Source organism: Microcaecilia unicolor, chromosome 1, assembly GCF_901765095.1.
Source record: "Microcaecilia unicolor chromosome 1, aMicUni1.1, whole genome shotgun sequence".
Classification (NCBI taxonomy): Eukaryota; Metazoa; Chordata; class Amphibia; order Gymnophiona; family Siphonopidae; genus Microcaecilia; species Microcaecilia unicolor.
The window spans coordinates 129583471-129598019 of record NC_044031.1 but is presented as its reverse complement, the minus strand read 5'-3'; the positions used below and the strand labels follow the sequence as shown (position 1 = coordinate 129598019).

Genomic DNA, 14549 nt, shown 5'->3' with positions numbered 1-14549 from the left:
AAGGTTGATGCTTCCAGTGCCAATGTCAATGGATTGGCCTTCAAGGAGCGAAAAAGTCTCTCCTGCAGGACCTGCCATACCTCTATGTCCTCAACTACATTTGCACACAAAGAGAACAAGAGTTAGACTCATGGTCAGGCCCAAAGCACCTGAAGCACCAAGAGTGCGGGTCCATTAGAGAAAACACAGATGCACAGTGAGGATAACACAATGACGTGTCCTCCCTGCTCCACGGAAAATGAAGACTGAGGGACCTGCACTCGTGCATTGAGCAGGAAGGTACCAGAGTATGTGTGGTGGGACGCTGCTAAAAAATTTCTACAATCATCTCAATAGTCAGTATCTGCACTGGGCTCCATTGGATGACGTCACCCAGATGTGAGAATACAGAAGGTCTGCTTGTCCTCGGAGAAAACAAAGCTACTCACCTGTAACAGATGTTCTCAAAAGTCAACAGGATGCATATTCTTACAAATGCTTGACATCACGCTGATGGAACCTGGCGTAGGAATGCTATCCAATTCATTTCTAGAAACCTCTGAAAGCACTGTACCATGCATGCACCTATACATCTTCCTGCCTGCTGCTTTTGCACAGAACCCAGTCAGCATAATAACTATAGTTGACAGAATTCAACTCCTAGGGGAGACAGGCTCCTAAATCTTGAATTTTAAAAAGGGGACAAAACCAGGAGCAGGAGAAAGATGTTAGGAAATCAGCACTGTTTCAATAGATGTTCTAAATTTAGGAGCTTCAATTTTAGGTTCCTAAATTGCAATCTAGGTGCCTATTTTATTTATTTGGATTTATTTACCGCCTTTTTGAAGGAATTCACTCAAGGCGGTGTACAGTAAGAATAGATCAAACACGAGCAACAGGCAATTACAGTAGTAAAATATTCAAACAACAATACAAAGTATGGCATGGTATATACTACTTACAATGTCAACACAATACGTAATAGAATAGTATAATTGATAGCGAAGGGTAAGGCAAAGTTTTAAATCCAAATGTTAAAATATCTACAATAGGCCCCCAATTATGGTTCATGTTGTTTATTCTGTAGCGGAGCACCGACAGAGAACAGTGGGAGCGGGCAGGAAAGAGGGGTTCTTCTCTGCCCCCCCCCCCCCCACAAAGAGGCCACTAGACCTCCATGGTGTGTTAAGGTAGTCCTGGGGAGGGCCCACCAAGGCAGGGGAGGGGGGCAGAGTGGGGCTGGGTCGGCCAGCCAGGACCACTAAAGTTTAGCAGCTAAAACAACTAGTCCCCATTGACATTCCTGCTGTGATCAACAGATTCTGCATGAAAATGTCTAATTCTACATGGCTGCAGAATTCTGCAAAAATTCTGCACTGTGCAGTCGCGCAGAATTCCAGCAGGAGTAATATATCATTTTTATATAACTTTAAAAAGAATCCAGTGTTAATAACATGAGTTCTAGTATAAAATTAAGCTAATTTTCTGTATATCATTCCTGAATCAGTAATTTTTCATACTTCGAAATACGAAAGGCCAAAAATGTTCAAATATTTGATAGTAACATTACCTTCAGTTTCCATTATATGCATTTGCACATTCTTGTCACAATCTGCTTTCTTGCCAACAGAAGCATTAGAGGTCTTGCTTTTGTCTCTGACTGCTTCATATTTAATAGTGGTTGTGTGCTTTTCTCCAACAGCACTGCACAAAAGCTGCACAGCATACAAAAGAAAATAATTAGAGACAGAAATGATTGATTATAGCCTACCAACTAGCAGAAGCAAGCACACTTCTTTTACCAGGAGATTGAAAATTACTCAGACTCAAAACTAAATCTAAGGAAACATCCACTGTCCTTTTCACAAAGGTGGAACAGCCTCCTAACGATGGCAGTGGAGATGAGGAAGGTACCTGAATTTAAGAAAGCATGGAAGAAGTACAGAGTATCTCCAACACAGAGGAAGGGATGGTGAAGCTTAGCAGGTGATGTAGATGGGGAAACTGGATGACATATGGTCTTATCTGCCACCATTGTTTATGTTATTACACAAATGAGCTGCTGATTTAAAGCAACAGCATTCTACTAATAATACTGAAATGTGCTACAATCAGCTGAGAAGAATTCACCAGATAGAACCATCAACAAAAAACACACAGTTCACCTTCTACCAAAATGGTCCCATTTTTATTTTTAATTCTCCATACTGATGCTCACTGTTGAGCTTTTTCTGCCACTAAAGGCTCTCTTGATCTGCATGATGCCCACTTGGGAAGACTTTGATGAGGTAGTTCCTCTGTGCTTTTTGTAGTAATGTACACCATCAGCACTGTTGGTACCTTCTAAGTCTTTGGCTTTTGAAACAGCAAACTAGGAAAGCTGAGTAGAGTTAGTAAAGGTAGAAGTCATCAGAAGCCCTTACTGTGTATAAGGAAAGACTTGCTGATTACCAGCTTGCTGTTAAGCTTGCAAAGAAAACCTATTATTCAAACCAAATTAATAATTGTGAAAATTCTACTAAGGATTTTTTTTTTCAAATATTGACAAAGCTCACAGCTACTAATCAAAATTCTTTAACTAAGTCAGGTCTTACAACTGAAACTTTAACCTTTTTACTGCCAAGGTTAAAATGTTGAAAGATTCATTAGGATTTCTTTGACCAATGACCCTTACAGTAGATGATGAAAGTGATGTTATCTTTTCTCTTAGATGAGCATATGGATTCTGGGTCTAGTTTGACAGGAACATGGAGCTCCTTAAAGAGCATACCTCTTTTTCACTTAAGTTATTTAGGGGCCCTTTTACTAAAGGGTTGGCATGTGGCAATGGGCTTGCCGCACCCCAATCCAGAACTACCCCTGGGCTACCACAGGAGCCCGGCGGTAGTTCCTACCCCCAAGCGCATGCCATTTCTGGAGCTATAAAAAGATTTTCTATTTTTGTAGCACCGGTGCTTACCTGGCAGTAATCGGGCAGCACCATACACTGCCCAGTTACTGCTAACTCCCAGGTAAGCGCGGAAGCCCTTAGCGCCGCTGCCACCCCCCCTCCCCCGAAATGGCTATGCAGCAATTGGCTCATTTACTGCACGGCCATTTCTTTTTGAGACAAAAGGACAGCCTTTTACCTGCTGCAGTAAAGGGGGGCCTCAGCATGCATCAAAAACACACGCTTATGTTAGTACAAATCCCCTTTTACTGCAGCTTGGTAAAAGGATCCCTTAAGTGCCATGATCTCTACTATGTCATCCCTTTATTCTATGCCAGTTTTTCCTATTAGAAAGCTTGATTTAGAATTTTATTCTTCCATTCCTGACCTAGTTCATTTTAGTCTAGCTTTAGGCCATCTTTCTCAGCTTTGGAAAGAGGCTCGTACTCATCCTATTTTGAAAAAGCTATCATTCAGCCATCTGACCCTGCCAATTACAGTCCCATCTCAGATATTCCTTTTATTGTCAAACATTTTGAAAAAAAACATTCTACATCAGTTTCAGAATCATCTTAAGAAACATACATTGCATCCTTGTCATCATGGTACAGAAAAGTGTCTTCTAGCGTTACTTAATGATGTCAGGAAGCATTTAGATGCTGGTAAAGTGGTTATTTTATCTTCACTTGATTTGACTGCTGCATTTGATCTTATTGATCATGATCTATGCGTATTACTGTGCTCAAGTGGTTTTGTTCATTTCTTGACCTTAGCTGATTTGGGGTTTGCTTTAATTCTAAGACTTTTCACAACTTGAAGGCTTTGCAGCTCTGACACCACAGTCCCTGGTGAGACAACTCCCTGGGACTGTGCCACCACAACTCCCTGGGACCGTGCCGCCTCGCTTGTTAAATGCGGCACATGGTTCCTGACTGCAGAGGTAGTTCCTAATATCGGGGAAGAAGCTGCAGTGAAGGTGGGGGGAGGGGGTACAGAAAAGTGTCTTCTAGCGTTACTTAATGATGTCAGGAAGCATTTAGATGCTGGTAAAGTGGTTATTTTATCTTCACTTGATTTGACTGCTGCATTTGATCTTATTGATCATGATCTATGCGTATTACTGTGCTCAAGTGGTTTTGTTCATTTCTTGACCTTAGCTGATTTGGGGTTTGCTTTAATTCTAAGACTTTTCACAACTTGAAGGCTTTGCAGCTCTGACACCACAGTCCCTGGTGAGACAACTCCCTGGGACTGTGCCACCACAACTCCCTGGGACCGTGCCGCCTCGCTTGTTAAATGCGGCACATGGTTCCTGACTGCAGAGGTAGTTCCTAATATCGGGGAAGAAGCTGCAGTGAAGGTGGGGGGAGGGGGTACAGAAAAGTGTCTTCTAGCGTTACTTAATGATGTCAGGAAGCATTTAGATGCTGGTAAAGTGGTTATTTTATCTTCACTTGATTTGACTGCTGCATTTGATCTTATTGATCATGATCTATGCATATTACTGTGCTCAAGTGGTTTTGTTCATTTCTTGACCTTAGCTGATTTGGGGTTTGCTTTAATTCTGAGACTTTTCACAACTTGAAGGCTTTGCAGCTCTGACACCACAGTCCCTGGTGAGACAACTCCCTGGGGCCGTGCCACCACAACTCCCTGAGACCGTGCCACCTCGCTTGTTAAATGTGGCACATGGTTCCTGACTGCAGAGTTAGTTCCAAATATCGGGGAAGAAACTGCAGTGAAGGTGGGGGGAGGGGGACCGGGGGCCTTCAGTGACTCCATCACAAGTAGACGAGGTGCTCCTCTAAGCCGATGCTTCTCCACAACACTGCTTCCACATCTGGGTTGCAGCAGGTATAGCCTCTGTTCCAAGGTTAGGAAAACCCCTTTGATACTACTGCCAATGGTCACTTCCAGCAAGGCAGAAGGAGGTGGCATTCCAAGCCCAATCAAGACTCCAAAGCTCTCCAAAGTGGGCTGCTTAACCCTCAGGGTCGCCACCATAAGTGGAGAGAATTGACGCGAAACTCCCATTCTTGTCTTCCCCATAGCAAGACAAGGTTTGAGTTGGCAAGGCAGCATTACAAGAGGAAAGGTACAGTGCCAGTGATCAGGATGTCCTGTCATCTAATTTTATTAATTTTGATTCTAAACCATCTGATTTCTTGATGAATGGTGATACAGCTAGTATTACATAAACATTTGCCTTCAATAGCATCTACAGGATATAAATCATACCTGAAAGTAGTAACCTAATTTATAAAAAAAAGTAGCCTTATCAGTCGATCAATATATAAAAAGCAGTGAAAAAAGCAGAAGCGAAGGAAAGGACACCTGCTGCTGACCTGAATGTTTCATTTTGAAGTCTTCAAAAAAAAAAAAAAATCAATTTTAATGAGCAGTTACAAACAAAAAATATTAAGAGACAATAACTTTTTGAGGTTCACCTGATTGAGGAAAGCGCATTCCTTGGACAGTGTCTTCCTAAGCTTTTCTATCAGCATCTGAGAAGACTTGATTTCATCATCTTATTAAAAAAAAAAAAAAGAGAGAGATTTTTAAAAATGCCAGTACAGCTATTTTAATCAATCTTTCTTTAAATAGTCTGTCTCAAACAGAATTCTAAGATAGAACTGTTAGAGATTGGCTACAGCCAAAGCACAATCACAACATATTTAGTTCACCTAGTACCATCATGCCAAATCCTGTAAACTAATGCCGTCCTCGTCTAGACTGCCCCCTTGAAATCAGTACACAATTACTAGAGAGATGGATAGGAAGAAAAATGATGTGCCTGGAGAAAGGAAAGAAAATGAAAGCACCATCAAAGAGGTGCGAGAAAATACAAGGTGAGCGGTAAGAAGATAGAATCACTGTTCAAAGTAGATTAAAAAATTCAGCATCACATTACAGTCAGGGCCAACAGACGTGCATATAAGTCAGAGGAAGCATCTGATGAACAACAGCAGCTTTAAGTTTCACTTTCCCTCAGCTACAAAGAAAAAAAAAAGGAATGTATGAGATACACAGTATAGTACTGTGAACGTAAATAATAATAATAAAAAAAGTCAGTTACTTCTAGCTCTCACAAGTAGGCGACATCTTTGGAGAGAGCCCAGCAAAAGAAAAAGTTTCCACAGCTTAGAACAACTTCTAGAAGATTGAGCTTCTAGTGCACGTGTGCCAATTCTCATGTTGCAGTCGCACAGGGACTCCTCTGTTCCTAAATAGCTTATTCTAGAAGACAACTAGGGGACGTACAAGGGTATGCAAGGGCTTGAATCTTGCTGTCCACAGAAAATACTGGCTACAGGTTAAATAACTAGATTTTCTTAGAGGACAAACAAGATGTCAAACCCTCAGAAGTGGGATTTCCTAGCTAAAAGGGCAAAAACAGAGAAGCCATTGCCAATGGGCACACAAAGGCATTGTACTTAGTGAAAAGAAGCCTTTCATAAATTATCAAAGTAGTGTGTAGTCAATAATGGAGGGGTGGCAGAAAAGAAAAGCCAGAGAACATTAGCACGGGGGAGACAGAAAAAGGGAGGAACAAATAATTTGAGTGGAACTATAAAGGGACAACAATAGAGTATGGGCTATGTTTAATACTGTAGGCTGTGGGCCTCTAAGTCATATTTTCAGTCTTGTTTTTAAAGTAGGTATCAGTATAGTAGGGCAAATCATGTAGGCAACAGGAATCTTTAACTTAAGATTACTGTAATGCAGTTTACCTTGGACTGAGAAAACTGCAGAGTGCTAGATTTCAACTTGTACAAAATACTGCAGTTAAGGTTATCATGAATGCCAAATGACAGGACAGAGCTACACTGCTGTTAAGGGAGTTACATGTGACCAATTTAGATGACGGAAATATTTAAAGGTATCAACAATAATCCATAAAACCATCTAGAGTTTAGGCACAAGGTATTTAAATAAAATATTTGACTGTTTATTCCTTTCAACATTTACTATAAATAAATTGTAAACCGCTTTGTTCTGTAGAAGTTACGCAATATATTTTTAACAAACAAAACATTTTGCTAGAAATTCCAACAATAAAAGCAGTGTAAGCTGGTATCTATCCAAAACTGGGCAATAATGTTTTTATCCTTTCTAAAAATATTTTTTTTCTGTTTCCTCCTTTGGATCCATGGTAAACCGCTTCATTCTAATGGCCTTAACCCTTTCATTGCCCTGTTTTGCCGCCTTTGGCGGTTGGCCTCGTATGAGATGGTCTCCCTTCCTTTTCAGACTGTACACTGCAGAGCTAGTGTTTCCGGTGGGAGCAAAAGCTCTGAGCTGTTTAAGTTCTCCTGAAGATGCTTAAAATGGCGAAACACTCGCAGTGTTGAGAACGAGAGAGTAGAACAGGAGTGGACCTGAGTACGAGTGGAAAAGATATACAATAATGAGTTATGAAGATTTAATAATGAAGCTTTAAACACGAGCACTTGCACCTCACGATTAAGTTCAGCTGGCCTAAAGCTGAGTACATTATTGAATGAAAGTAGGGGATGGTAGGTAGGGCTGAGTGCGATGATGGAGTGACGTTGTCCATTGCTATTTTCTAGACCAGCCGTAGCAATTGACACTTTACTGAGCACTCATATATATGATTTAGATACATTCTGTATATTTTTACTCACTAAGACTGCATAGGAAAAATTAAAAAAAATAGTTTATGTTGCATTTCAAAACGGTTTCTGTTTGATGAGGTTTATACAACATAGAAACCAGGCCTTGAAGTTACCCCAGAAATACAATAGTCCCTAAATGGTTGGCCAGCACCAGAGTTTAGTGGTGTTTTGTGAATTCTCTCTCAGTGGTTTCTGAAGAGACTGTTGTCTATTGAGGAAAATTAACAACTGTTTATATGGGACAGGTCATGAACCATAAAATAACTTTACAACAGTAACTGAGAATTATGAGCAAAGCTAGGCCTCTGTGAACAGGCTATGAACAGGTTAAGAGTCACTGAGAAGTTAAATAATAAGAATTACACAGAATGTGAATCTCATGTCAGCTTGTCCTTCTGTTGGAGAGACAGGCAGATATGGAGTCATAACAGAGATATATGTAGCAGTAGAATACTGTACATGAATATAGTAATGTAAGGGGAAATTTGCTGCTGACCATGAAAGCAGAGACACTTTGGTTGCTGGGAAGATGGTTTTTGCAAAGAAGGATAACCTTACTGACCTTACTTATGATAAGCAAATATGTTATCAAGAACTTTGCTTCTGTAAGATAGAATTTACTAGAATATGCTGGAATATGTTAGAAAATGCTGACTTTATACTTCCAATACTAGTCTATGGGAGAAAAGGTTATAAAAGGAGAATCATGGCTAGAGGCAATCAGAGAGCTAATGTCAGAGGTCATGTTTGTGTCCCGGTTGCTGTCTCATATGAGAATTAATTAATTATATTATGTAGTCTAATTGTAGTCCTGATTGGTAAGTGTAATAAACAATTACTGATTATTCTCATATTACTATAGCCTTCTGTGTCTTTCTGTCTCTCCACCTGGTGGTGTTAGCACCATATTCCCTGGAGTTACAGGTAACTAGTACCTTTATACCTGGGAGAGGGCAGAAAGATAAACACTCCATATTTAGCCCACTAGATGGGCTCTCTGTAGTGATGTTGCATTCAATGTATGACTTGTTGAAGTCTTCCGTTGCTACATTAGTTTGCTCTTCATTGAGGTTGGGAAGTGTGCCAGTGTCTCTAACATGTACGTTGATTAGGCCAATTTTAAAAGAACTCTAAAGCTCTAAAACAGATTTGAATAATTATAGGCCAATTTCAAGCCTCCCTATTTTAGGGAATGTGGTCAAGGAAACGGCGAGAGTTCAGCTAAATGATTTGTTGAGATCAATGGTATCCTTGATAATTGGCAGAATTTTCGGGAAGGGCATAGCTTAGAACATTGTTGACCTTGCTAGTTGATGGTACTGTGAGATCTGGAACAAAACCATGTGGGATATTTATTTTTATTTATTTATATGGTTATTCCAGGACAGTCTCAGAAAGTAGATGTTCCTGCAAGGTGATGTCAGCAACAATATTTAGTACCTATATGGAATCTTTATGCCAAAAACGAAGGTCATTGGGGACCAATTTTAGCTTGTATGCATTTTGTTGTCTGACCCTTTTATACCGGAACATGTGCATGGTTCATAAAGAATTCTCTTGTATTTTCATCAGACTGCATCTTAGTTCACAGAAAATAGGAAGACGGTAGCTATGACAGTACATCATGTGCCTGAATATTTTCCCCAGACTTGTGATAGGGTGAATTATCTGGGTGTGATTTTGAATTTAAGATTTCCTTTTCTGGGCACAGGTGGCAAGGGTCATTTGGGTGGTGTGTTCTAAACTTTGTGTTGCTTTGAAGACTGCTGTATTTTTTGTAGCCACTGAATCTGAGGCTAGTAGAATCATTAGTGCCATCACTTCTTGAGTATTTGGGATTGTCCAATTTAACCATCAAGCCATTGCAGTTAGCACAAAATGTGACAGCGATGATTAGTGGGACTTGAAGATGAAGCATACCACTTCAGTGTTTATGAACTTCACTAGCTCCATGTCAAATATTGATTTCAATTTAAATGCTGATATTTGTTCAAATGAGTTGGGAAGCCAGCCCTCAGGGAACCAGCCATCTTGTGTACTGCACTTGAGTTTACAGACATTATCAGTTACGACCATAGTAATGGTGCAAAGAGAAGCAGCTATATGTCAAATATTTATCATACAAGAGCCTATAATGTGGAACACACTCACAATGGTGTTGTGTCAGAACTTGACTCAGTCATGTTCCATAAAAATCAGAAAGCTCATCTTTTCAGGGTGGTGTTCCTATTCTAGTTTTAGTAATATTTTGTGTATTTCTTCTTTCTTCTTTTTGTTTCATGTTTAAGCCTGTTTTTTCAGCATTTGTACTATATGACAATTGAAAGTATATTTTATTAATTATGAAAGTTTAATTGTGATCCAGTTAGTAGTGTTTCGATAGCCAGAATATACAGGAAATGGAATGAAATGAATGTGAAATAAGTAAACTTCAAAAATGGCCATGAACTTAACTAAAGTACTATGAGGATGGAGGCTGATATGCACACATATAAAATTATAATTTTTTAAATATACTGTAACAGGAAAGATATTTTATTCTCTCTACCAAAAACAACGAAGAGCAAGGAAGCTCTGCACAACAATGCACTGTATGAAATGGTGCACAAGTGTGGTAGAATAACAAACAGCCTCTAGAAGTCATTCTAAGCTGTGAAGGCGTTTCCTGTGCTGGGATTTCTTAGGTGAAAGACTCTATAAAGACACTATAAAGAAATCCTCTGAGAACAAGCAAACCATATAGTAAGATAGTCTCCCTCTAATACATTTCCAGTTTTAAATTTATAACTTAATATTTCTTTGACATCATCATCAATATATATAAATGGCGAGTGTCGTACTCACTTGCAAATGCGCAGTAGAGACCCTCTCTGCCCCGCCCCCGCGTCAATACGTGATGACGAGGGCGGAACAGAGAGGGTCTCTACTGCGCATTTGCGAGGGACACCGCTGTCGCTAACGCTCCCCCCACCTGGAGTCGCCGCCGCCACCCACCTTCCACCCGGTCGGGCCCTCGTTCCGCTATTGAAACAGCGAGGGCACGCAGCACACAGCTCTGCTGAGCTGCCGTTGGCCTTCCTTCTACTTCTCTGCCTGTGTCTCGCCCTCGACGACGTTACGTCACACAAGGGCGGGACACAGGCAGAGAAGAAGGAAGGCCACGGTAGCTCAGCAGTACAGCTGTGTGCTGCGTGCCCTCGCTGTTTCAATAGCGGAGCGAGGGCCCAACCGGGTGGAAGGTGGGTGGCGACGGCTCCGGGGGGGGGGGGACGAACTCGGAGGGGGAGCGGCAGCGGCGAACTCGGCGGCGGGGTGGGGGGCCTTTCAACACCCCCTCCTATACTAGCCCGTTTTTATGGGCTGAACGGCTAGTATCTACTATAATAAAACTCACCCTCAACATTCTGAAGACAACGTTCTGAAGTCACTCAGTCACTCCCTGAAGGGTTCATGGATTCATGGTGGTGAAGCCACAACACTGACCATGTCTCTCTGCCCCGCCCTCGCATGACGGACCAATCAGAAAAAACACCCTCAACATTCTGAAACACAAAGGACCATCACAACACCGTTCCCAGGCAACACTAGGCAACGTAAGACGGACCAATCAGAGGAAACTACGTGACAATAAGGGAGGAGCATTCCCAAGCAGAATGGCTCATTATCTGTGCAGCACGGAGAGCACAGAACCACCGCTGGAACGAGAGAAGAATATTCCTGCTGTGGGTATATGCAAAAATAGACCGGGGGGGGGGGGGGGGGGGGAGGAGAAATTTTTAAATGCCTAATGTCAGTACTGAAGAGTGCCAGAGGGCCTATAGCACAGACTATATTTGGGATCGCTTGACATGGAGTCAGAGGAGCCGGAAAACAACTTGCACGTCACCATCTGGGACGTGGGCGAACAGGACAAGCTGCGGACCAGCTGGAAGGATTACCCGTGACCCAGCCAGCACCAAACAGCGACCAAGGACAGCACAGCACATCCCCCAACCCCCAAGCAAAAAACAAAACAAAAAAAGACACACATCAAAAATCTGCACACACACCGCACCCTCACACACTCACACACAAAATGACTCTGTGACACATACACACACACACAAAAAAAGCCACATGCTAGCGCCTGTTTCATTGGTTTCGGAAACGGGCCTTTTTTACTAGTATGTATATAAAAAAGAGAGATGGGAATAGAATGCATGTTGATGCCACTAATTCTAAACTTTACATATGTGATTCTCATCAAACATCTCTCTATATAAAACGCACCTCCAACGTTCGAATGAAGCCTCTGTTAGCCAAAAGTGAAGGGGGTGAGATCGCATTGTGTCTGCCCCGCCCACGCGTCAAACGTGATGACGTCGAGGGCGGAGCAATGACACTCATCCAATCGCAACGCTTGGCAGCGAAGCGTCAGGGAAGGAGGCGGCGCTCTCAACGTCTAGCCTTCCCTTCGCTGTGTTCCGCCTTCTTCTGACGTCAAGGATGACGTCAAAAGAAGGCGGAACACAGCGAAGGGAAACCTAGACGTCGGGAGCACCGCCTCCTTCCCTGACGCTTCGCTGCCGGAACCACGGAGGTACATTTAAAAACAAGAAAAAAAAATAAAAACCATGTTGGGGGGAGCGAAGAAGAAAAACAATGGGAGCGGGAGGGCAGGGGAGAAACGACACCATGGATGCGAAGGGGGGGTGGGGGAAGAAGAGGGCGGCCCAGGCTGGGACATGGGAGAGAGAGGAGCATGGATGCAAGGGGGGGTCATGGAAGGGAGACAGGGGACTTGCTGGAAAAGGATGAATGGAGGCGGCAGGGGACAGAGGAGCATGGATGGGCATGGATTGGGAGGGCAGGGCTCAGGGAGAGAGGGGAATTACTGGAAATGGATGAATGGAGGGGGCAGGGGACAGAGGAGCATGGATGAGCATGGATTGGGAGGGCAGGACTAAGGGAGAGAGGGAATTTGCTGGATAGGGATGAATAGAGGAGACAGATGGGCATGGATGGATATGGATTGCAGGGCAGGCCTCAGGCAGAGAGGGGAAATGCTGGATAGGGAAAAATGGAGGGGCCAGGTGACAGATGAGCATGGATTGGAAGGGCAGGCCTCAGGGACAGAGAAATTGCTGGATAGGGATGAATGGAGGGGACAGATGGGCATGGATGGATATGGATTGCAGGGCAGGCCTCAGGCAGAGGGGAAATGCTGGATATAGAAAAATGGAGGGGCCAGGTGACAGAGGAGCATGGATGGGCATGGATTGGAAGAGCAGAACTCAGGGAGAGGGGAATTGCTAGATAGGGATGAATGGAGGGGACAGATGGGCATGGATGGATATGGATTGCAGGGCAGGCCTCAGGCAGAGAGGGGAAATGCTGGATATAGAAAAATGGAGGGGCCAGGTGACAGATGAGCATGGATGGGCATGGATTGGGAGGGCAGGACTCAGGGAGAGAGGGAAATTGCTGGATAGGGATAAATAGAGGGGACAGATGGGCATGGATGGATATGAATTGCAGGGCAGGCCTCAGGGAGACAGGGCAATTGCTGGATAGGGAAAAATGGAGGGGCCAGGTGACAGATGAGCATGGATGGGCATGGATTGGAAGGGCAGGACTCAGGGAGACGGGAATTGCTGAATAGGGATGAATGGAGGGGACAGATGGCCATGGATGGATATGGATTGCAGGGCAGGCCTCAGGCAGAGAGGGGAAATGCTGGATAGGGAAAAATGGAGGGGCCAGGTGACAGATGAGCATGGATGGGCATGGATTGGAAGGGCAGGACTCAGGGAGAGGGGAATTGCTGGATAGGGATGAATGGAGGGCACAGATGGGCATGGATGCATATGGATTGCAGGGCAGGCCTCAGGCAGAGAGGGGAAATGCTGGATAGGGAAAAATGGAGGGGCCAGGTGACAAAGGAGCATGGATTGGAAGGGCAGGACTCATGGAGAGGGGAATTGCTGGATAGGGATGAATGGAAGGGACAGATGGCCATGGATGCATATGGATTGCAGGGCAGGCCTCAGGGAGACAGCGGAATTGCTGGATAGGGATGAATGGAGGGGCCAGGTGACAGATGAGCATGGATGGGCATGGATTGGAAGGGCAGGACTCAGGGAGAGGGGAATTGCTGGATAGGGATGAATGGAGGGCACAGATGGGCATGGATGCATATGGATTGCAGGGCAGGCCTCAGGCAGACAGGGGAATTGTGGATAGGGATGAATGGAGGAGCCAGGTGACAGAGGTGCATGGATTAGAAGGGCAGGACTCAGGGAGAGGGGAATTGCTGGATAGGGATGAATGGAGGGGACAGATGGCCATGGATGGATATGGATTGCAGGCCAGGCCTCAGGCAGAGAGGGGAAATGCTGGATAGGGAAAAATGGAGGGGCCAGGTGACAAAGGAGCATGGATGGGCATGGATTGGAAGGGCAGGACTCAGGGAGAGGGGAATTGCTGGATAGGGATGAATGGAGGGGACAGATGGCCATGGATGCATATCGATTGCAGGGCAGGCCTCAGGGAGACAGCGGAATTGCTGGATAGGGATGAATGGAGGGGCCAGGTTACAGAGGAGCATGGATTGGACTCACACTTTCACTCTGACTCTCAAACACTCACTCTCACATACACTCTCCCAAACACACACACTTCGAGGAAAACCTTGCTAGCGCCCGTTTCATTTGTGTCAGAAACGGGCCTTTTTTACTAGTTTATTCTATATTTCATGCTTGTATTTTATCATTTTTATATCATTTAAAAATATTTGTTTGATAATTTTACAATATCCAATTTGACTTTTGTTTAAAAAAAAAGTTTGGATAAATTCCTGGAGGAAAAGTCAACATACTGTTATTAAGGCAGATCTAGGGAAGCCGTTGCTTATCCTGGATGTTAAGTAGCATGGAATCTTGGCACTTTTGGAGACTTTGTCAGGTACTTGTGACTTGGACTGGCCACTTTTGGAAAGAGGACACTGGGCTACTAGATGGACCCTT

At 43.5% G+C, this 14549-nt stretch overlaps 1 protein-coding gene across 3 annotated transcripts in view; it reads right to left on the bottom strand.

The window, feature by feature from the left end:
• Positions 1-14549, bottom strand: part of AKAP9 (A-kinase anchoring protein 9) — a 547514-nt gene that overhangs the window by 435245 nt on the left and 97720 nt on the right. For all 3 annotated transcript variants that reach the window (XM_030200158.1, XM_030200166.1, XM_030200175.1), the window contains 2 exons: positions 5356-5435; positions 1550-1694 (listed from right to left, as the gene is read on the bottom strand). In XM_030200158.1, coding sequence (XP_030056018.1) covers positions 1550-1694; positions 5356-5435 — 225 coding nt within the window. The remainder of the gene's footprint in view (positions 1-1549; positions 1695-5355; positions 5436-14549) is intronic.